The sequence below is a fragment of the Myotis myotis genome, unplaced genomic scaffold, assembly GCF_014108235.1.
Source record: "Myotis myotis isolate mMyoMyo1 unplaced genomic scaffold, mMyoMyo1.p scaffold_m19_p_11, whole genome shotgun sequence".
NCBI lineage: Eukaryota > Metazoa > Chordata > Mammalia > Chiroptera > Vespertilionidae > Myotis > Myotis myotis.
The window spans coordinates 13,318,716-13,342,988 of record NW_023416315.1 but is presented as its reverse complement, the minus strand read 5'-3'; the positions used below and the strand labels follow the sequence as shown (position 1 = coordinate 13,342,988).

The 24,273-nt window shown below is 48.3% G+C and overlaps 1 protein-coding gene across 5 annotated transcripts in view; it reads right to left on the bottom strand.

Annotated features, from left to right (window-relative positions):
* The window catches only part of ATXN7L1 (ataxin 7 like 1), a 227,178-nt gene that overhangs the window by 136,066 nt on the left and 66,839 nt on the right, over positions 1–24,273 (bottom strand). For all 5 annotated transcript variants that reach the window (XM_036327551.1, XM_036327552.1, XM_036327553.1 and 2 more), the window contains exon 3: positions 12,479–12,583. In XM_036327551.1, coding sequence (XP_036183444.1) covers positions 12,479–12,583 — 105 coding nt within the window. The remainder of the gene's footprint in view (positions 1–12,478; positions 12,584–24,273) is intronic.

Sequence of the window (24,273 nt, the reverse complement as noted above, 5' to 3'; positions counted from 1 at the left end):
TGGAGAGGGTCACGCACGGGGGAGGGCGGCCACAGAGAGGTGAGCAGAAAACCACAGCCTCGACACAAATGAAGCCACACTTGTCTTAGAAAAACGCACCTCTGGGGAAGGCTCAGGAATTTGAAGCAATAATTCCTGGGGGAGAAAAGCAAAGCATCTATGATGCTAATACACAAGCAAAGAACAGCGTCAGTCAGGAACCAAACCTTAGAAATCTGTCGCTCCAGTTTTGTAAACTAAAGACTACGGCTGCTTTCTCAGGAAAAAAATTATGATTCGCTCCATGTGAAGTAGGATTCATCAAAGTGAAATGATTTACTTACTCTTTCATCCTTTATTCCCCCCATTGACATTTGTGTATCCTATGCAGCCACCCCCAATTTGTGCTCATTTTTCAGAAGTGCCTGGCCCCGTGAGAGAGCAGGAGAGTCCTGCACAAAATGTTAACTTCCATGTTTCCTCAACTTCCGGAATCCACTCATTGTAAGAGGCCACATCGCTTTATTTTATTTATTTATTTTTTAAATATATTTTATTGATTTCCCACAGAGAGGAAGGGAGAGGGATAGAGAGCCAGAAATATCGATGAGAGAGAAACATCAATCAGCTGCGTCCTACACCCCCCCCCCCTCCCCACTGGGGATGTGCCCGCAACCAAGGTACATGCCCTTGACCGGAATCGAACCTGGGACCCTTCAGTCTGCAGGTTGACGCTCCATCCACTGAGCCACACCGGCCCGGGTGAGGCCACATCACTTTAATAGCTCCTTTTTCCAGGGGTGGGGGAGGGAGGCAGACCTGCCGTAGTAAATATACAATGATGGGACAAGCACTTTGACTTTAGAACAACAGGGCCTGGGACCTTCTTCAGAGACCTGCGGCGTCCCGAGGTCAGCCCACACGGATCCTCACATGTGGCACTCTCGGAGGGGACTGCCAGTGACCGGGGCAAAGCGCTAGAACGAGCTCCTTGAGCAAATGCTCCAGAGGCTCTTTTTTTTAAAAAAGTATATTTTTAATTGATTTCAGAGAGGAAGGAAGAGAGAGAGAGAGAGCGCGCGCGCGCGCAAGAGAGACATCAATGACGAGAAAGAATCATTGATCAGCTGCCTCCTGCACACTCCATACTGAGGATCAAGCCCGCAACCCGGGCATGTGCCCTGACTGGAAATGGAACCGTGACCTCCTGGTTCAAAGGTTGACAATCAACCGTGAGCCACGCCTCGGGCCAGAGGCCCTTCCAGAAGGAAAAGTGCGACAGCGGAGTTGCAGCTCAGACTGGAGCTGGGCGCCAGCATCGGGGCGTGAGGCGCGAGTTGCGCATAACGCGAAGCACCCCTCAAACCCTTCTGCTCGTAAAACACCCCCCGGTCCGGGGGCAGGGGGCTCTTCCCACGGCCAGCGTCTCCTCCAGGGGTTGGAAAAGACCTTTGACTCTCTGCCCAGGCGCCAGGTGAAGGAGTGGGATTGTGTCTGGGCCACATTATTGAAGCAAAAGTGCCCACTATCATTGCCAGGGCATGCGGTGAATTCAGGTAAATGACGCGTGACGAGACTCCAGAGTGCGAGAGACGTGTTCTTGTTTTGTCCTCCAGGACCTCCGAGAGCCGTGACGGGCTCACGGCTGCTGTGAGTCTCCCTCCGGAACGGATCTGGCTGCAGTGCTTCCCAAGCGTGTGTCCGCCCAAACGCGAGCTGCCAGAGCCCGGGTTTACTTCTCCGGGAAAGGCGCGCTGTTTGGGAAATGCTGCTGGACTCACTGCGCGGGGTGGGGAGGATCCAGCATGACCTTTGCATCAGAGCTGGCAACATTCTTCCCTCGGATTTAAATAGAGCGCTGACTGTTCCTCCAGTCTCCTTCGGTGGAGGCAGCTCTGAGGAATGGACCGGAGGAGTTCGTACAGCACAGCGAGGACAAGCCAGGGATGAGTCAGAGGCCAGGGTCATGTTACAGTGCCAGCCCCCAGAACCCAGCTGTGGTCCGGGATCCCAGCAGCAGCCTCCCAGCGCCCTGGGGGTGGACGGCTCCCCTTGTCAGCCTCTCCAACTGTGTTTGACAGAGGCGGCCCTTCTCAGTGAGCATACTTGCCTGCATGCGACACTGGGCCTTTTCACAACCAGCAAGCCAAGTTTCCCTCCTTGCTTGCTTCCTCCCTTTTTTATTGAGCACCAACTACAGATCCTGCACTGTTTTAACTCAGAGAACATCACGGAGAGCATAATGACAGGGCTCCTTGAAATGCCTAGTCAGGTGTGCGTGTATGCGTGTGTGCGCGTGTGTGCATGCGTGTGTGCACATGCATGTGTGTGCATGTATGCATGTGTGCGTGTGTGTGATGGATAAGCAAACAAGCATTGCAATAGCCCTTGTATATGCTCAGTCGGTGAAGTGGAGGAAGCCACGAGCACCTGAGTTGGGAGTTCAGCAGTCCTTCCTTCCACCTCTCTGTCCTCCATGTCAGGAAATGTACTCCATGCTGGGGCACAAAAGGCCCGGTTCCAGTCCTCAGGAGCTCAGCGTCTAGTGTTCACAGGTGACGGCTGCACAGGGATGGGAGCCATAGGACCCAGAGATGCGGGGGCAGCGGGACCAGCTGCAAGTGGGTCGGGTGGCAGCTGAGCTCAGCAGACACGCAGAAAAACGCTTAAGGTGTTGCCAGCCTAGAAACAGGTCTATCGGTGACGTGAAAGGGCAGTCACCTGCACTTGGAAAAAAAATCCCAAGATACAACTTGAAAGGGTTATTGCCAAGGTCAACAACAACCTTTGGTGGCAAATCTAGTAACCTCTTCTCTTTTCTCCTCTCACTCAGCTCCTGGCATTCGACTGTGATTCTGAAACACTTTCTCTCTTAGCTTCTAGGTCGTTGTCTTCTGCTGCTTTACCTGCCAGATCACTAGGGGCTGTTCCTTCGGACTAACGCTAAACGTCGACCCCTCCTTTTTCCAGTTCAATCTGTCAGCAAAGTCTGTCAGCTACATTTCCAAAATGGATCTCAAGTTTATCCTTTTCTCATCTGCCTGGTTATGCATTGGTCCTTACAAAGTCTCCCAGGCTCCAAGCAGGTAGAGCGATCTTTTAAAAATATAAACCAGGTGATGTCTTTCCCTCACTCAGAACCCTCCAGTGTCTTCTCAACGTACCCAGAAAAAACCCCAAACTCCGGACTCTGGCCTAGAGGGCTCTGCAGTTCTGCTCTCCACTCACCTCCCTGCGCTCATACAGATCTCACTGCTGGGCTCTCTGCTGGGACACTATTGTGCCAGCTCTTCATAGGGCCCAACTGAATTTTTGTTTACATTATTTAACTCATCAGAAAGTAAGTTTCAAGAAAGTCACCCCTGACCTGTCTTGTTTACCACCGTATTGGCAGTTCTAGAACAATGCCTGGTATAGAGGAGGTGCTCAATAAATGTATTTTGAATAAATGAATAAATCAAAACCATGTGACCTGAAGAAGGGTAAATCTAAGACATTCAGCCTTCAAGATAAGCTTTGGTAAGATTATAGGCAGAAGTTCATTTTCAATTAAAAATGAATTCAATAATCCTAAGGTTATAAAGATCCTATTAATCTATCTCCAACTCTGAGCAGCACCACTACAGCGGTTATTTGTTTATTTATAACATTTCTACTTAACTCACAGAAACATGCAAAAAGAGGGACTTTCGCTGAATGTAGAGGAAATCACCTCTAAATTTGTGGGTCTCATGGTCTGTTCACTTGTTGGAGATAAACAAGAAATGAGGGGCAGACCTGCTGGTGGTGCCCACTCCACCTCTTGTACAAGTTTTCTTCTTTTTACGTTCTGATATTTAAAGGCGTATTAAAATGCTGTGGCTAAGGTTCTAAACACATTCACTGTAACCGATTTATTCTTCCCTTCCTCCTTCCCTCAGAACTGTGCCCAAGTCTGTCACCAATGCCAATAAGCAGACAGGATCAGTGGCAGAGCTTACAGAAGTGAGGAGGAGACGGGAGCTCTGCTGCCCCCAGGCACCTGTCACTTAGTCTCCGGCATCCCCCAGGAAACAAAAACGACTTTCCTGTATTAAAGTTTAGTTAAGGGGTTGCAGATCCAAAAACATTCGACCGGGATAGTGGTTAAAGTGATCTGGAGTCAGACAGAGACGGGGATCCTGGTTCTGCCTGACCTTAAGCGAATTTCTTAAATCCCTTGAGTCTCCCTTCCCTTGGGTGGGAGACCAGGATAACAAGACCACAGCACCTTAGGGTGGCCATGGGATTAAATAACTCATAAAGAGCTTAGCACAGAGAAGGGCTCAATAAGCTTATTAGCTTTATTGTTGTTTTTGTCTTCCATTCGAAGAGTGAAAAGAAAAGCCAGGATTTGAGAACATGTTGACCTGCTATGTTCTAGACCCAGCATTAACTCTAATTTGAGCAGTAGCAAGTTCAAAATATAAAAATGTAATGTGCAAAAAAATGTGGTCCTATTTCGTTGTAGATGCTCTTTGTTGTAATGCTTGATTTAAGGTTTAACCTTGTGCTAATCAGTCAGTCTGTCATTTCTTTCCTTCGGATTTATTACAAGGATTTCTTTAGGACCTATTATTCGACCTGCACTTTAAGAGGGACGATGGAAAGATGAAATAAAAAACAACAGCCCAGCTGGTGTGACTCAGTGGTTGTGTTCCTGGTCAGTCAGGGCACAATCCCCAGTAGGGGGCGTGCAGGAGGCAGCTGATCAATGATTCCCTCTCATCATTGATGTTTCTATCTCTTTCTGTCTCCCTTCCTCTCTCTGAAGTCAATAAAAACATATTAAAACAATAACAACAATAACAGGTATTGTTTCTGATCATAAGAAGCCCCAAAGGCATATCAATCCAGGAGTTAATTCTGGGTTGGAGATACAGTCATCAAATTAAAGTGAAAAAGAAAAAAAAAAACACTACTAACACAATAAACTTTGCATGGATTTACATGCTCTTGCCAAGTCTTATTAATACTGTCAGACTTTACAAGGAATATGTTCGATGAGACCAATTTCCTTTAATCATTTTATACTTCTCTGGTGTAATCGAGTCTCATAAAAGACAACTAATAACAACAAGAACAGAAATTTAATCCCAACAAAAAAATTCATCTGAATTGACCAAAAAACCCAAACCTGCACTGTGTCAATTGGCATCCTCAGGCAAAAAGTTCTGCAGGCTAATTAGCCAGCGATGGTCCTGGGAAGCCAAGGGGCGCTGACATGGGGAGGGACTGACTTTCTCTAGGGCTCAGAAGCACAAATGGTTTGCTTCCTCCTCAACTAGAGGTCACCTGGAGGCAGACAAAATAACAAGAACAATTGCAGGAAACCCCGGAACCTCATTAACGAGCCTCCCATGTGCAGCACGGCTGGGCTGGGCTGCTCTCGGTACCCAACCGATCCCAGCATCTGGATGTGCACGGAAGGAATGGAGGTGCCAGCCTTCACCAGCAAGTCGCTGTCACTCATTTATTTTGCAGCTCAGCCTCTCTGCTTTAGCTCACAGTTCATTAAATTCTACTGCATCACCATCAACATGCAAAACAGCTACTTGAAGGGCATTCAAAAATATAATCAGAAAAGGGAATAAAAGCCCTCTCTGAGAAAGAGGGAAAAAATTAATCCTCTTGTCTATTAAATGACATCTAGATTCTTTGGTTCCAAGACATTTTTTTTTTCCCCACTAGCACGACATGCAAGGATTATCTTTGTCTGATGGATGGGGTGCGGGGCTGTATGTTTCTCTGCTCAGAGGGCAAGCTCCAGGTGTGGCTGAAAATTCTGAAGGGAGCTGTGTGTATAGATGTGTTATTTCTTTTTCTTTTCTTTTTTGACTTGGAGGTAGGAAAGACGGCAGCTTATGGGCTTCTGTGAGATGTCCTTTGTATGTGACTGTATGCTTTGTATGTGACTGTGATGAGGAAATTGTCTTGATGATCACCAGCCCTGTGGAAGCTGAAACAGTAAACTTTCTACATGTTGCCATGTGATTCCAGAGAAGTTATTTCTGAGCTTAGTGTACAAGTGCACATGCACACATTTTAACTTGGAGGAAAATGTAAATATAGAAAAGCACAGAATATGATCTGACAAATGGGGATGTTTTATTTTATAGCAGTGGTGGTTAATGGGGGTGCGTGTGTGTGTGTGTGTGTGTGATTTTGGCCCCTAGGGGACACTGGCAAAGCCTGGGGACAGCTTTGTTTGTCATGGCCGGGGATGGAGGCCAGAGAAGCTGTTCAGTATCCCACAGTGCACAGGGCGGCCCCATAGCAGAGGAATGCCCAGCCCACAGTGTTAACAGTGCTGCTGTTGAGAAACCCTGTTTAGAGGAGTTCATTATGTAATTATGTTATGTGATAAAAACAGAAAAAATCACACTCCTCTCATTTGGGCAAATCATACAACTTCACCAATGTTCAACCCAATTACAAAATTATAACTGGGGTTCACCTATTATTTTTCTCTTTAATTATAATATCACAAGTTGATTAAAAATGTTACTATTAAAAAGAATAAAGTATTTTTTTTCCCATTGCAGGCACCTTGTTTTGAGCTTATCTATGTGCCTGTGCATACAGACAGAACTCCCTACACACACACACACACACACACACACACACACACACACAACACGCATACACTTGCATGTACACACACCACACACATAGGATTCTTTTTGGAAGAAATGACACTACTTCTGGACCCACCACACATTAACACACAAGGGAGCGTCACACCAGGCACTCTCCCACTGCAGCAATCACAAGGGAAAACCCTTCGGATTCATTAAAAATCTCTGCAACAGTTAACGCTCAACTGGTTAACGATAGCTTAACTTTTTTTTTTAAAGCAAACTTTGTTTCACTGCTGTGCTATTTCCCATTTGTGAGTTCCTTTAGTCATCACAACAACCTTATGGGGTAAACTACTCTCCCCATTTTAAGAATTGGACAACTGACGCGTAGAGAGGCAAAGCAACCTGCTAATAAATGGGAGAGCTGGACCTTGAGTCGAAGCAGATGGACCCCAGAGAGGCTATTCCCAACCACAAGGCTCTCCCATCACGTCAGTGCTTCAGCCATGGCTGGGACAGGGATGCCATCGGAGTGGGGTCAGGCCCCCAAGGCTAGGCTTTTTGGTCCTGTTGCCCCCTTTCTTTAGCTGTCCCTAAGTAGCCTCATCAGCATACCTCAGGGGTTTTAGAGACAAAGCAATCCCTTCAAGTCCTGGGAAGATATTTACAAAGCACCTAAAGGGCCCTTGTGCAGATGCAAGAGGCCAACACAGGCGGGGGGGGGGGGGGGGGGGGGGCGAGGGTTGGGGGGGGGTGCACAGGTGGCTCCCAGAGGGTTTCCACACCATGCCAAGCAGAGGGTCTCCCGAACTTTTTGTGTCTGGGACTCCAGCTTGGGGCACAAGTCAGGAGCAGAAGGAATATGGCCAGTCCTGGGAGGGGGCTTCATGTGAGTCCGATGGCAGAGGTGGCCAAGGCCAGATGGACCATGATAGGGACCCAGGAGAGATCCTGGGAGCTTCAAAGCATTTCCTAAGGAGCTGATATTGGGGCCTAATGTGAATGTAAACCATATTTAGAAAGCCAGATCCTTGGGGCTCTTGGCAACGTGATCATCTTCAGGCCGACAATTCTTGCCTCCAAGAGTGTGGGAAGCAGAAGATGAATCATAGGCCACAGTTTGTAGGCTGACCTCAGCGTGCACATCCCCTGAGATGGGGCAAGAAACGAAGACAGGAAGCACTTGACTGAATTGGTTTTCCCATTTTTCATAAGGAACATTCAACTTAATAAAAAATAGCCACACTTTATTGACAATAATAGCTACCCTTTCTTTATTTCCTTACCATGTGCCAGGAAACTACTCTACCTCCGTTCCTTCTGTAACTCCACAAGGCAAGAACGATCGCTTTCATTTCGGAGGAAAATGAGGCTCAGAAAGGTCATGGAAGTTAACCCATGCTCACACAGCTAGTAAATGTAAGTCAAGAGTCTAACTTGGGTCTGTTTGAATTTCATGGTTTTTCTACTATGGGCTTTTTCACATTACCACTGACCTCCAAAGTCCCCATAACCAATGGCCTAAATACACACACACACACACACACACACACACACACACACACCCTTAAACAAGTAGGTCCTGGCCAGGTAGCTCAGTTGGTTAGAGCGTTGTCCCCATTATGCTAAGGTTTCAGGCCCAATCTCCGGTCAGGGCACATACAAGAATCAACCAAAGAATGCATAAATAAGTGGAACAACAAATCTATGTTTCTCTCTCTCTCAAAATAAAAATAAAGAAATAAACAAACAAACAGGAGACCAAGATTAGAATGCTGCCGGGTGCCCATCTCTCCGTATATGCCAGGGTCCTCAAAATCCCGGGGCCAAATCATAGGCGCTGACAATGAGCAAGTTTCTAAAAGAGCACACAGTCCAGTCCCCTGTCCTTTTACAAGTCACAAGTCTAGGGTCTCAGGGCCGCGCAGAGGCTGAGTTGGGATTTGGCCCCAGATGTGTTGGCCCCTGGGCAGTGTCCCTCCCGCTGCATGGCAGCTCTGCTTCCCAGAGCCAGGGCAGGGATGATTCTGTGTGCTGGGAATACAGAGTTGAAAAGGACCACCCCTGATCCTGAAAGGATCCTGGAAATTGGTGAATGTTCTGAGAGAGTCCACAGATAGCTGCAGTGCGTGGCAGGAGGTGGGAAGTGGCACAGGAGAAAGGAGTTCTATGGGTACTGAAAGGTGTAAATCCAATCCAGGGGGACACAGGGGAGAGGGAGGCCAAGGGGAGAAGTGGGAGGAAATGAAGCCATGCTCTGGGTATATCTGCAGGAAGGTGTCTCACACCAGTCACTGTGCACCGTGAGGCAGACAGAGTCCTTATTTTTGCAGACAAGATGGAGAAACGGGGGCAACCTGCCCCCACAGTTAATGGGGAGTCATGTGAATTGCTTTGTTAGCCTCTAAAGTCCATGTTCTCTCCACTATAACAAACTTCAAATGCTGTTTATGAAGGCCTGGGTGGTTGGGAGGTCAGGAGTGGCTCAAGCACCCACCCCAAGTTCCACCCCGGTGGCTTCCTTTGCATATATAGTTATAGACTGAGGTTCCACATGAGATTCTATTTGAACAAAGCTCTGCAACTAACCAAATCAAGTCTGAAGCCCTGTACGACGTACGAGTTGCTAGCTGGCAGGTGAATGGGTCAGGCCTTGGCGCTTGGGCAGGGCAGGGCAACAGGTGATCTATGCAGCAAGGCAGTGAGGGGCAATGACCAGCAAGCAGGCAAAGCATGCACTTCCCTGATTTCGTGTTCAAAATCAGGCTCTACACCTGCCTCGCTTTGAGACCTGGGGCAAGGCATTCCTAAGCTTTATCTTCCTCAAGTTCAACATGGTATCATATTGGTCTTACTTCTTGGGGCTGTTGAGAGGATTATGTGCTCAAAGATATGGAGCCTAACACTTAGTACAGTGACATTCTTTTTAACTTGTTGAAAATAGTAAGACTAGGGGTAAAACACCAAAAAAAGAAATGTCATGAAACTATAGGAGGAATTCTTAGGGAAACAAAGAAATCTTCACTGTCTCCGGAGAGTTGCCATGGTTCTGAGCTCTGCCTTGCCTTCTCCTGGCCTCGATAAATATGGGCTGTGAATCGACAGGACACACACCTGGAAGATGAGGTGTCCTCATTGCTACTTGTCAGCTGGTTCAGCAGGAAGCTCAACAGAGACTGGGCTTTGGGTGATGAGATCAGTAACTCAAACCCCCAAACTAATTTACAGCCACTGCTCAAAGCAGATGCCACAAAACACTTGGTTATCCCCCTAAACAAGACTTGCCTCTTGTCCCAAAAGGCCTAGGATAGAGGAAGGCACGTGAATCAGCAGAGCCAAGCCCTAGAGGCCTCCTTCACGGGCTGCATGGGGCCTTGCCTTGGGCAGAATTCTGCAGGGCACAGTGGAGTCCTGGTCCCTTTCAGGTTTCTTTCATTAAAGTCTCTGTCAGTGAATGAAGATCCCAGTGAAGGTTTTAAGGGCTTTACGGGATTTCTGTCTGCCTTGCTTGCTGCTGTATCCCAGTGCCCAGAACAGCAGCACATCCCTATGAATGAATGCATGACGACCCCATTCAGGGTGATCTGGCCTCTGCATCTGCTGGACACACAGAAGCAATTGGCCACAGAGCTTCCATGGTCATTCACCACCCAACTAGTCTGGGCTCTTCTCTCCCCTGCTCTGCTCTCGACCCCACCGGCCATCTCAGCTGGTAGCACCAGCACCGGGTCTCTGACAAGTCCCTTTGGAGAAGTTGGATCTTTTCTCTCTTCCCGGCATAAGGGCGGGGTCATTTGCTACACAGCACTGAACAAGAAGGTCAGCTCGTGCTGGGCACACGACTGGTTCCTCTCATGCTCATTCTGCCAGGTAGACAAGGTTAGAGTTAGAAGCACTCACAAAGCCACTCCTTATGGAAGAGACTAGAAAAACCAAAGCCTTGAGACAGTAAGCAAGTAGCCCAAGGTCACAGAGCTGGCTGCAGGGAGGGGCAGGAGACGGCCTCTAAACAGAGCTTTCTGTAAACACTTTTAGGGCCTTCTCTGCCTGTGCAGGTCAGCAAGTGCTGGAAAGTGCCCCTAAAGCTTGGGTTTTCTTTCTGTATGTTATGAACACAAACTATACCTACAGTATATACACAGGTAAAATCTGATGTATCTAGATATGCACATATCACACATCTACATATTCATAAATGATATTAGGATACATAAAAACGACGACCACCCCTCCGTAGCCATGGGTTAGTTCCAGCACCCCCTGCCAATACCAAACTCCGCAGGTCCTCACGTCCCTCATATAAAATGGCACATAACAATGGATATAGTCGGCCCTCCACATCCGTGGATTCCAAACCATGGACTGAACATATGTACTGTTTTCAACTGGCAGTGGGTTGAACCCACGGATTTGAAATGTGTATGGAGCACTGACTGCATAGTTATGGAAACACCTGCTTGTACGTGGACCTGCACAGTTCAAACCTGTGTTGTTCATGGGTCAACTATATTCCATAGTTCCAAATACATTTACAGAAGAGCTTAGATAAGCTCAACTCCTCTTATTTTATACCTATTATTACAGAATAGTGATAACTGAAGGGGCAGGGGGAAACGAGAAATTCTGAGTGTGAGAAAGGGATAACATGTAGTTTGTAAAATTATAATCTATCTATATAAAAGCCTAAGTGACCGGCTGACCGTTTGTCTGACCGGTAGCTATGACACGCACTGACCACCAGGGGGCAGACACTCAATGCAGGAGCGGAAACCATAGGCATGGAAACATGGAAAAGACTGATGAATCTCAGAGGGAAGGGGGAAGGGGGAGGGCAGGAAGAGATTAACCAAAGATCTTATATGCATACTAGAGGCCCGGTGCATGCACTGGTGGGGTCCCTCGGCCTGGCCTGCGCCCTCTCACAATCCAGGACCCCTTGGGGGATGCTGGAGAGCCAGTTTCAGCCCGATCCCCGCTGGCCAGGCTGAGGGACCTCACTGGTGCACAAATCCATGCACTGGGCCTCGAGTAATATTAAAAATGCCTTGATTTATTTAAGGCACAATATTTAATGTGCTTTGACATTTAACAGTGAAGGAAGGCACTTAGATTTTATGTTCATCAAAAGGGAGTATGGCTTAAATAAAAAGATTGGGACATACTGTTCTGGAACTGACAGCATATTACAGCGTTGGAAATCATCTGGTCCAACGCTCCCCTTTAAAAAGATATGGGAACTTCCACCCAGAGAGGTTAAGTAACGTCCCATCTCAGGTCACTAGCTATTTATTAGTTCCTGAGGGCAGCGGCAGGGTGGACTTTATCTGGTGTATGTTCATGGCGCCTGCACTGACAGGGAGTCCCGGGTTTGCTGGTGACGAGATGAAGGCAATTTATTATATCAAGGATATAAAAATTCAGAGGGAAAGCGGATTCCCAAACACCTGCATTTTTTTTTTTTAATAAGGAGGATTCCTCTAAAAGGAGAAGCCAGCCTCAGGGCAGTACCCAATGGCCCGGAGGGACTTGCTCCTGACTCCCAGGCCTCCTTGGTGTAGATCGGGAGACCCCTCCTGGCCCTCTCTTTCAGGGGAGTGGCTCCTCCAGCCACCGCTCGCCCCTCCCTTTGTCACCTGCAGAGGCTGTGGAAAGGCTGGGTGGGTGGGTGGTTTGTCTAGTCCCATCCACCTAAACAAGTTTCAGGTTTTCTCTCATTGGCTCTGACAGGACTGCGCGTTTCAGCAGCAGGACTACAGATCCTAAAATAGTTACCCTGCGAGCAGAGGCTGAGCCCCAGGAAGGATGTGCCCACAGGCCTGGGCTGAGACAGACAGAGGGCCGGACCCCGTCTGGGGGCCCATGGGCGGCGCTGCTCCGCGAGGCGGCAGGAGTCCACTTACCGCAGTGCGACTGGAAAACCTGTGGCTTGACGACCTGATTACAGGCACTGCACACTACGAGATAGAAGTCGTCATGTGCTGGGTAATGGCCAAATAAGTGCATATCTGTGGGGGAAATGAAAACAGGTGTTTTTGAAAAAGCAATTAAGTCTCAGAGGTGTAGAGCTTCCTCAAGGACAGTTTTTCAAACGAGACACCCGGAAAGGCAATAATCGTCACTAGAGGGAACGTGGCTAGTCATAATGCAGCTCCCCAACTCTCAGAGAAGCGCTTGCCTCAGAGAATACCTCCTCTTTCACCCTTGGAAATGGCTGGCTGCCGCTGCTGGTGTAGCCGGTGGTGGCCGGGCTCCCTGAGTCCCATGTGATGGGGCATTAGCCTGTCCCGAGAGAGCCATGTGAGCTGGGACCCAAGGAGGCACAAGTTATTTTAGGAGGGGGTCCCCCAAACCCATTCTGACTTAAGCAGAGGGGAAAGAGGGGGACCCCAATGAAAGGAGCTTCAAAACGAGAGACTTGCATTATTCATCTGACGTTTAGCAAGTGTCCGCATGCACCAGGCACCATGCTCGGTGCCGGGGATGACTGGTGAACAAGAGCGAGGGCCCTGCTCCCCTGGCGCTCACAGTGAGCAGAGAGAAGCATTAAGTAGAGAACCGCACAGGTCATCGTGTGGTCATAACTGTGGCACGTGCTGAGGAGATGTGCAGGGTCTCATCACAGCATGGGATGCTCTGGGAGACTTCCCTGGGAGGGGCTATTTCCGCTGGCGTTAGGGGTGGGTGAAGGGATTAGATAAACACAGAGCCAGGGGAGGGAGTGGGAAGTGACAGGCCTGCCAGGGAAGGAGGCTTCTGTGCTGGAGGAACCTCTCAGCTGGGACAGAAGAACAAGGGGAGAGCCCAGCAGAGGTAAGCCTTGTAGACCGAGGTAAGGATTTTGAACCTGATTTTAGGAACAATGGGAACTTACAGAAGGTTTTTAAACAAACAAACAAAAAATGACTGGATCAGACATATAGTTACATGGCCCAAGAGACATAAACGCATGTGTCCATACAAAAACTTGTACAGGCATGGTCACTGCAGCATTATTCATAATAGCCAAAAGTGGAAACAACCCAGATATTCACCAGTGGGTGAATGGATAAACAAAATCTGGCATAACCAGACAATGGAATACTATTCAGCCACGAAAAGGAATAAAGTACCGAGACCTGCTACAACATGGGTGAGCCTTGAAAACATTGCGCTAAGTGAAAGGAGCCAGACACCAAGGGCCACATACTGAATGATTCCATTTATAGGAAATGTCCAGAATAGGCAAAGCGACAGAGACAAAAATTACATTAGTGTTTGTCTTGGGCAGGAGGGCTTGGAGGGAATTGGGGAGTGACTGCTAAAGGGTGCATGGTTTCTTTTCTTTTCTTTTTTTAAAATTTATTGATTTTAGAGAGAAAAGGAGGGAGGGAAGGAGAAACATTGATTTGTTGTTGTTCCATTTATTTATGCATTCACTGCTTCTTGTATGTGCCTTATCAGAGAGTGAACCTGCCACCTTAGTGTATTGGGCTGATGCTCTGACCAACTGAGGCACCTGGCCAGGGCCTGGGGTGATAAAATGTTCTAAAATTGATAAAGGTGATGGCTGCACAACACTGTGAATCCTATATAATAAAAGGCTAACATGCAAATTGTCCCCATGACTGGGAGTTCGACCAGGTGGCGGGGCTGGCCAGCCAAATGCCCACAGCCCCCCCACAACCCCCCTCCCCCCAGCCAGCCCCGCCCCGGATCGCCCCCAACCCACCCCAATTGGGTGTGGGGCCAGCTGGCCAACCTCCCGCTTCCCTTCCCCCTGGCTGGCCCTAATCAGCCCGATCAGGGCTGGCCAGCCGGACCCCACCCATGCAAGAATTCATCCACCGGGCCTCTAGTATACTATAAACCACTGAATTGTATACTTTAAATGGGTGACTTGTTTAGCATGTGAACAAAAGTTGTCAAAAAAAAAAAAAAAAAAAAAGAAGAGAGAGCAGTTCTGAGGAAACAGGCGGTCACATCTCCTTGTGTACCGCTGGGTGGAGGCAGAGCCCAGGAGGCACCTGGCCTGCTTCTTCTCAGCCCACTAGCTCTAGAGACACTTCAGCCCTGAGAGCAAGGTTCTTATAAATCACCAGAGTTGACGGAGGAATTGAGACAGTGTATGCACGACAATGCCTTCTGACACAAACCCCTTGAACAACTTCTCCCCAACTCCCCGAACCCTCATTGCTAGACCCAACCAGTGTTTTAACAGAAAACACCAAACACACAATGGTTTCCCCCAGCTGCAGGGCTAGGCCACAGGGAAGAGCTGAGTTCCTCATGATACGGGGACGGCTCGTTTATAACCAAGCAAATGTTTAATTAACTAAGGTACACATCACGGCTCTGCGTTCTTTACTCAAAGCAGCCTGCTTCTTAGTGGGAAGTAGAATCGACACCTTTGTCGTATGCAAGGAGCTGAGGCCCCCATTCCCCAGGAGGAGGCGTGTTTCTAGAAGCGGGAGGCCGGCTCCCCCTGCAGGGTCCTGCTCGGGTCCCAGGTGCACGTGGACCCAGCTCGCCCACAGCACGTGACGGGACAGGGCTGGGGACCAGGGTGCACTGAATTTCCAACTTGCCGGTCGTCCTGGGTGAGGCCTGTGATTTCCCCACTCTAGGACTTGACTCTATTTCCACTTCTGACTAGGACTTGTTACCGAAGGGGAGCATTATTAGTCAGTGCCTGGTGGGCGGGAGGCCTGTGGAAGCAGAGGTTGAGAAAGAACCCAACTGTGACAAGAGTCCAGTGGGGTGAGGAGGCCCATGCTGGGCCCACCCACCGTGCCCGGGCCCTCGGTTCAGAGCCTCGCAGCATGGAGGGGATGCCTCTCGCTTCTGAACAGCTGACACCCTGCTGTTTTACTTTTTACTTACAGGTTATTTTTATAATGAACATTTTTAACAAATAACAAAAGTGATCCATGTTCTTTGAAGATACATTTGAAAACTACAGAAAAGCAAAAAAAAAAAAAGTCACTGGCAACCTTTATGAATACCTTGCATCTCATTTAGATTTAGTTACATTTTATATCCAGGAACATGTGAGACCAGGAGCTGGAGGACTAAGACACTCATTAATTCAACAAACCTTACTGAGCTGCCTTACACCATTTCTGCAATAGATCTAAAGGAATAAAATAAATTCATTAACTTTTTAAAAAACAAGCATTAACAAAAATTTCTTGAGCGCCTACTCTGTGCCAGAAGCTGTACCAAGGGCTGGAAGCTGAGACCAGACACTGCAGGGTGCAGGCACTGTGTCTGCACCTTTGCTATACACGCCAGATGACCGGGGAGGCCTGGCGGGATTCCACTGGATGTACAACTGTTTCTGTATTTCTTTGGAAATCTGCAGGGCCTCCACCCTGTGCCCCACACACCTCTTATGTCAGGGGTTGAGGGTAAAGGTTAGGCTGGTCAGAGACTGGCCACCTGGGGGTGTGTTGCACTCCAGGCCCTTCACTCCACTGGGACTTTTCTTGATTTCGTCTAAGGCAGCTTCAACTTTGCACATGTCTGCTCAGAGCATGTCTTCTGTAGAAATCAAGAAAACCTGCTTGCCTACATGATCCATTCCTCAGTGGGCTGACCTTAGAATTTCCTCTACAGACGGCCCAGTTCTGAGAACCTGGCAGATGGGGAACAAGATAAGGGCACTTGGCCGCTTGCAAGACCACCACTTCGGGTGGCTAGGTGATCACAGTCATGTGCTGTTTGCTCAGGGAGGAAGGACAGGAAGAATTGAAAATTAGTATGCCCAGCACAAAGCTAGGTATTCCCCTCTCCTCCCCTCCCCTCCCCTCTCTCTCTTTACCACCCTAAAACGTTCAGTGCACAGTTAAAGACAAAACCAGTGGTTTGTTGAGGTGGGCTTGTGCAGCTTGGAAGAGCCAGCTGTGCATGTCTCTTCCCAACTCGTTCAGTGATATCACGGTGGCAGCTTGAATCAGCCATCTGGGAGCATTTACACCAGTGGTTCTCAACCTTCCTAATGCCGCGACCCTTTAATACAGTTCCTCATGTTGTGGTGACCCCCAATTTCATTGTTACAAATTGAACATAATTAAAGCATAGTGATTAATCACAAAAACAATATGTAATTACATATGTGTTTTCCGATGGTCTTAGGCGACCCCTGTGAAAGGATCGTTCGACCCCCAAAGGGGTCGCGACCTACAGGTTGAGAACCGCTGATTTACACCATGGAAATGGGCAAACACAACAGATCGGGTCTTTTCTTTTAGAGCGCTGGTTGTTAAACATTTACCAGTGCACCACTGAATAAAGATGGGAAAAAGAGGGAGAGTGAAACCACCTGTGACAACACCACCTAGGTAGGGCAGTGGTTCTCAACCTTGGCTGCACATTAGAATCACCTGGGGATCTTTTTAAAATCCTGATTCCTGGGCCTCATCCTCTGGAAATTCTGTTTCTTTGTTAAGTTGTGGCCCCACCCCATAACAAAGAAACAGAATTTCCGGAGGATGAGGCCCAGGAATCAGGATTTTAAAAAGATTCGCAGGTGATTCTAATGTGCAGCCAAGGTTGAGAACCACTGACCTAGGGGAACCACTGCTGACAGAGTAGTATTCATCCTTCTAGACTTCGTTATGTGATAACATCATCTTAGTTAATCCTCATAATTAATCTGTGAAGTTACCATCACCACCACTTTGCAGGCAAGGAAACACAAGTAACGTAATTTGCTTGAGATTCGCACCTGCGATTTGTAAAGGGGAATGAGATTCCAGGACACGGACTCTGAAGCCGACGCCCCTTCATGTTATCAACTTTGTCTAGCAAAATGGGCCTGTTCCCTGACAGCACCTGAGGCAACGGGAGCCTTCACTTCCCCGACACCCACCCAAAACCCACCCGGAAGGTAGTGGAGGGGCGGGGGGGGGGGGGGGGCGGAGGGGACCAAGCTCAGCTGTGATGGAAGGAGAAACACTGTTTAGGAAACAGAGTAGTTTCTACAAAAGTAAAATAACTGATTTCCTGTGTAGTTGGTTAACTGTTTCTTAAGTTAATATTGAAAAAGAAATGGACAGGACGGGAGTAGCATTGTATTCGAGATACACAGCTTTCTGAGGGGAACACTTTTGACAAAGTCACATGCGTGTGCATAGACATTAGTTGGGATCAGTACTCGCTTTTTGAAAATGGCTGCAGCGAAGGAAAAGACAGGCTGGCACCCCCGCCTCACTGTTTGCACAGGACTTGTTTCTAAGATGGGAAGACAGCTGGTTTTGTAGATTTAGGATCAAACTAGATGCTGTGCACTTTTGAATTTGCCCCTAGACACCTTCCAAAGCTCGAGACTGGCATTATGAAGCCACAACTGGTGAGAGTTTAAAAGATGCAAAACGTGCGAAAGAGTGAATAAGGTCTGACTCCTTCCTCTTGCGAGTGGGAACGCCATGTACAGCACAGGGTGCTGGAGAAGCTGCAGGGAGCAGGCCTGCTTTGAAGGCAATGGGCCAGCTCATCAGCCACTGCTGACACCTGTGCTCGCCGCAGAAACCCCGCAGTGGGAAAAGAAAGCAAGACACACGGCTTTGAATTTTAGTTCCTTAAAAAAAGGTAAAGCCCCGGAGAAAGGCTTGGCTTCCCTAAAAGTCTTTCCCAGAGTTGTGAAACCACCTCAGTTGCTATAGGAATGATAAAAATGGCAAGGTAGTGCTACTCTAGTATAAAGACCATTGCATTGCATTTTAAAATTATGCCCCCCCCCCCTTTTAACAGACTCTAAAAAATATTGAAATGAAGACACTGAAATGGATTTATGTAGTTTCAACACTCCAGGCCCTTTCCAGTGCGAGTCCTGCTTGCAGTGCAAACCTCTGCCCGTGGTGGGCGATGGGCACAGACCTTGGTCGAACCCCAGCCCGTGACACCCAGCGACGACAGCCAGCGAGCCGGGTGTTGCTGGACTTCTTTGGAAAACTATCAAGAAGATGAGCTGGTTGCTGGCAGCGGTTTTGATTTGTGGGCTTCCGCCTACATAAACTCAGACGTGGGAAATTACTGGGAAGAACAGTCAGTGTGTCAAGGACGCACGTGGCTGCCTCCAAGCGGATGGGGATCCGGACACGGAAAGGCACCTACAAAAATGACGCGTGTCAGATCAGAAGGAGCGCCCCTCGCGCCGGGAGAGGCTGGTCCTCTGAGCACCCCCCCCCCCCCCCGTTAGTCTTAATGTGCTCATTATACAGTTTTTATTAATTCATCTTTTCTCTCTGTTAGTGGAGTTTTCAGCTGCATTTTAATCACTTATGTCAGACGGAAAGCTTGAGGGGATAGAAAAAACGCTTCTCCTTTGCTGACAGGGTGATTCTATTGGTTCCCCAACCCCAAAATCTCCTTCAATTCACAGAACAAAACAACAGGAGGTCTTCAAAGCAGGGACGCCAGACCTGACACCTCCTACTTCCCCAGCAGAACTTTCAGCTCCCCTCTAGGAAAATGCAAATAGGGCGGCCACTTTCTGTTGTTCAGACCTCTGAAAACCCAGGGCCTGATGGGAGGGCTTCAAAACAGCGAAATCTGGGCAGGGAAACTGAAACCCGGGGCCTGGAAAAGCAGGCCTCGAGAGCTCTGCGGCATCAATGAGGGCGGCGAGCGAGTGTGTGCTGTGGCAGGTGCTGAGCCTTTCTTCTCAAACACGCCAAGGACTAAAAGGGGCCCCAGCCTCCTCCTGCTGTGGCTGGGCAGGAAGTCACCCCCTGGCAAGGCCGGGGCCAGGAGCCAGGCCTGGTGGCAGGCGGAAGCTCCCCATTATGCTGCATGAACTATTCTGTCCCGATCCCCAGCCCAACCAGCCCACAAACCCCAACCAACCCGCACGGCCACGCGAGACAGCAGAGCCCCTCCTCCCTCAGAAGGGCCTTTACACACATGCGTTCACGGTGTACTGAGGCGGGGGGGCTGCGGGGGTCCCTTCAGGCCTCGGGCCACAGGGCAGCCCCTCTCACCAGCCTCTCCTTTGGCTTCCACCACACCTAACAGCTCTCATCCTGCAGCCGAGGAGGGAAGGCAGAGGGTCCCAGGAGGTGACTGCAGCCCAGAGTTTAGAGCAAAAACTACAGGTCACGGGCCTTGTAAGTTGCAATGCCCGAGAGCCGGGCCCTGGAGTCTGGCAGTCTCGGGTTCAAGTCCTAATGCTCCCATTTGTTTCTCATCTGGAATTAAATGACCTGTGTGAAGAGGCTGGTACACAGTCAGGATGGAAAAAAATACAAGTATTGTTATCTATGGCTTCCTTCCTGTTTCTCTGACTCCCCTATCCGCTCCTCGGGAAGCCTTCTTTGATGCACCCAGAGGAGAGGCCGAATCTCCCCCGCCCCAGGCCCTCAGACCATGGCTTTCCTAAGGCAGCAGCAGAGCAACTGGCTGACACCTCTCACCAGACTGGGGTCTGGAGGACAGGAACCACGGCTTTATACCTTCCTAGCCAACCAGTCTGGCACATGGTAGCTGCCTAATAAATGAAGTTCTCAGGAAATCGATTTACTTTTGATGCCCCTTAATTTTCTCTTCTCTCAAAGGGGCATGTTGTAAATGATAATAAATTGCCCTAATATCCATGTTGTTATCTAAGATTACAAGGTCAATAATAATGTTTATTTGTTCATTCTCTGAGAAAAGGGCTGTGTGAATCTGAGAACACACTCCAGATGGGCCCCCTCAGGGACGAAGGGGTGAGCTTGCCCTCACCATGCTCTGTGCATGAAGGTGGGCTCTGCCTCCTCCAGGAAACACGGCCTCCACCCCGCATCCCCAGTGATGGCCTCTCAGAGCCAGTGTTTGGGGTGGGCTTTAGGGGTGTTTTCTGGGTGTCCCCTCTGGTCCCATTTTCTATGTTCTCACCTGGGGGCTGCATGATATTTTGGACAGTGAGTGCTCAGGGCCTGGAGACCTAGACAGCCCTCTCTTCCTGAGTCAACTCCGTCCTGTACCATACTGGACCAGCACAGCAGCCAGGTGCAGCCCAGGGCACACTCAGTGATCTGAGTCCAACCTGGCAGAGGATCTGATGAGCTGGCTGGGCAGTGATATCCCTGGTAGCCAAGGGAAGCATTCTGCAAAGGGCTCCCCTTTGCTATGCCTGGCTTAGGTAACCATGCAACAATTTGTCCCTAAAAATATTCCTGGGGATGTAAACTTAGCCCCGATTCTCTCCCTTAAGCAGATTCAGGACAGCCAGGGTCCCCCGTCCAGTCATACATATCTTTGCCCATCATTCCAGCCAGGTCAGCAGGTGGCTTCTGGCCTGACATCCCCACCACTGGCCCTCAGGACAGATGAGAAACATGTAATCACTTTGGCTGGTTTCTGGGTCCTGGTAAGTTATCCTGGCTACATTTTTAGAGCAAGGGTTGCTCGGGCTTAGAGATCAGCTGCATGGACAAGAGAGCCCCATTACGCCCCCACCAAGTCAGCCCCAATGCCCTAGGCCCAGCCTGGGAGAAGTTCGGTGTAGAGGACCAGGATGGGTACAGCATATTCAACTAAGGGCCTGGAGGTAAAAATTGTATAGTTCACTATGACTTAGAGCAGTGGTTCTCAACCTTCCTCATGCCGCGACCCTTTAATACAGTTCCTCATGTTGTGGTGACCCCCAACCATAAAATTATTTTCGTTGCTACTTCCTAACTGTAATTTTGCTACTGTTATGAATCATAATGTAAATATCTGATCTGCAGGATGTATTTTCATTGTTACAAATTGAACATAATTAAAGCATAGTGATTAATCACAAAAACAGTATGTGATTATATATGTGTTTTCCGAGGGTCTTAGGCGAAACCCTGTGAAAGGGTCGTTTGACCCCCAAAGGGGTCGTGCGACCCACAGGTTGAGAACCGCTGACTTAGAGAGAGAAGAAAAACACCAAACTATTGGGGGAAATTCCAGTCCGTTCCCCAGGCTTCATGCCTAGTGGCACTTAAAAGGCTGATTAGTAGAGAGGACTGTGACTCACTAGAGTCATCACCAGGCGCCTTCCCTCTCAGGTTCTCCCAGCTGGGTCACTGAAATGTTTAAATGTTCACTTAAATCCTGATGCTCACATTACCTCCAACTTGAGGACTATAGTTTGGATAATATTTGTTTTTGCAACATCACTAGGCCTCCCTGGGCATTTTTTCTCAACGCTTCTTCAGGAGGCCTCGCTCTGCTTCTCTGGAACAGGCATTTCCTGCCGCGAGCCTCCCCAGTCCATGTGAGGGCAGCTTCCAAGTGACTGTGGGGTGACTCGGCACCTCCATCTTGGGCATTTCTTGGGTCCAGGTGAGTCTCCTAGTGTAGTCTGTGATGCCCTCCCTTTCCAACCCCACTCAGAGAGATCTCTGTGGGGTGAGGTGGGTACCATATTTAATGAATAGGGCAGGAGGTTTGGGGAGAAAGAAGTGATAACTCAATATGATGCTTTTCCTTACAAGAAAGGTATGATCAAAGAGAAATTTCAGACTGGACAGAACAGTGATGTTAAGAACAGCTGAAATGGGTCGAGGGGAATCAATAGGACATCTCCTCTGGTGTCTTTTTATTAAGGCTTAAAAAATATTGATTTTAGACAGAGGAAGCTGGAGGGAAAGAGGGAGGGAGGGAGGGACATTGACTGGTTGCCTCCCGCATGCACCCCAACCGGGATTGAACCTGCAACCTGGGTATGTGCCCTGACTGAGAATCGAACTGGTGACCTTTTGGTGCACAGGGGCAATGCTCAACCAAGCAAATCACACTGGCCAAGGCTCTTCTGGTGTCTTTTCATATAGTCCAGTGTCCTGTTGTGGCAATCTAACGGAGTCTGGAGGATGGGCATCTGCATGCTAACTGATCCCTTAGTTCCTTTCTGGTTCTTCAGTTATGATGACTGTTCCAACGCAGAGTGTGTCAGGAGAAGGATGAGCAAGGAAGCGGAGAGGAGGGGAGAATACCACATCCATGTTACAAAAGAGCACAAAATTTGAGTGGTTTATTCTTAAAAGGAGTTAGTGAAGGCCATCTATCTATAGTTCATCCATCATTATCTATCTATCTATCTATCTATCATCTATCATCTATCATGTCTCATCTATCATATCTGATCTATCATCTATATCTATTTACCTATCATATCTATCACCTATCTCTATCATCTCTATCAATCATTTATCTTGATCTACTTATCCTATATACCCTATTGATTATATCTATAACATCTCTCCTACCATATATCTCTAATTGTCTATCTAATCTATCATATCTATCTCTATCTCATCTATTATCCATCTCTATCATCTTTCTATATGTATCTATTAATTATATGTCATTTATCATCTATATAATCATCTATCTTGATATATTCTATCTATATCTATCTTTATCTCATCTATCATCTATCTATTATATCCATCTTATCTCTCTCTCATCTCTGTCCATCAAACATCTCTCTTGATATATCTATCCTATTTATTTTATCTATCTCTTTTCATCTATCTATCTATCATCTATCAATCATATATATCTATTGTATTTATCTGTCTCCATCTCATCTATGTATCATTTATCTACCTATCATCTCTATCTCTATCTTTTTACCTACCTCTCTGCCTATCGGAGGAAGCGTTACATTGGTTGAGTACTGTGGTTCTGAGGTGGACTTCACTCAGTCCGAACCTGTTTTATTGCTACACCAACTGCTACATTTGTGGGGTGATATATGGCTTCACAAAAATAAAAATTAAAAAGAAAAAAGAAACCTAGACAACAGCAAAATATTAATTAGTGTTCAAGGCTATATTATAAACTACATGAGAGTATGGACTACGCCTCCTGCATAGCTTCAAATTCCCTTCCGTTCATGCAGTGGGAGCCAAGCAGAAATCTGAATTGAAGTTCTTGTAGGCAACTGAATTCAGCCTTCTCTCTGAAACAGACTTCGGGCTTAAAAAACAAGGGCTGCTCTGAGGCATACCAGAGAACCTGATGTCTACCATCTTGCTTCTTGAGATTCATATGCCAGGAGGTTCTCACTCTGTCCTGATGAAAACAAGACGGAGAGCCCTGAGCAAAGGAATGGGGTGGGGATAGGGTACCCAGCTGTCGGTGGGAGTCAAACCGCATGTACTGAGGGCGTTCACAGGCCTCCTAAGAACAGGACAACGATGAAAGAAGCACTTCTCTTAGCCTTCGGCACTGTTTGAATATTTTAATTTAGAAAGGCACTGAGGCCAGGCCGCATCTACCGCTGAGATGTTCCACCTGCTCCAAATCACCAATCTGGGAGCTTTCTTAGATGACAGGTTGCCAGGCCAAGCTGACATCCGACCAGCGTAGAAGCCCCCCAGGGTCCCTCACAAATGCAGGGAATGTGCATTCCAAAAGGCACTGCAGAGGCCTGCGTGAGATGGTCACGGCAGGCAGGCCTCAGCCAGCAAGTTACTGCTCCTACTGCCATCCAGAACATGCAGCAGAGACCACAGAACATGCCCACCCCTGAAAGTGCCCTGTCATTTCCTACCCCCTACCCCCTGCTCTGTTGTGGGGGCTCCGTGAACGCTCTGCTTGCAGATTCAGGATGAAGAAGAGGTACACTCAGAGCTGGTCAGACGGTGGCCAGGCAAACAGGCGGCCCCAGTGCCTGTGGTCTTGGTGAATCCCACAGCAGTGGGCGTGACTCCTGTCCAGAGGGTCTAAGGCAGCCGTGGGCAAACTACGGCCCGTG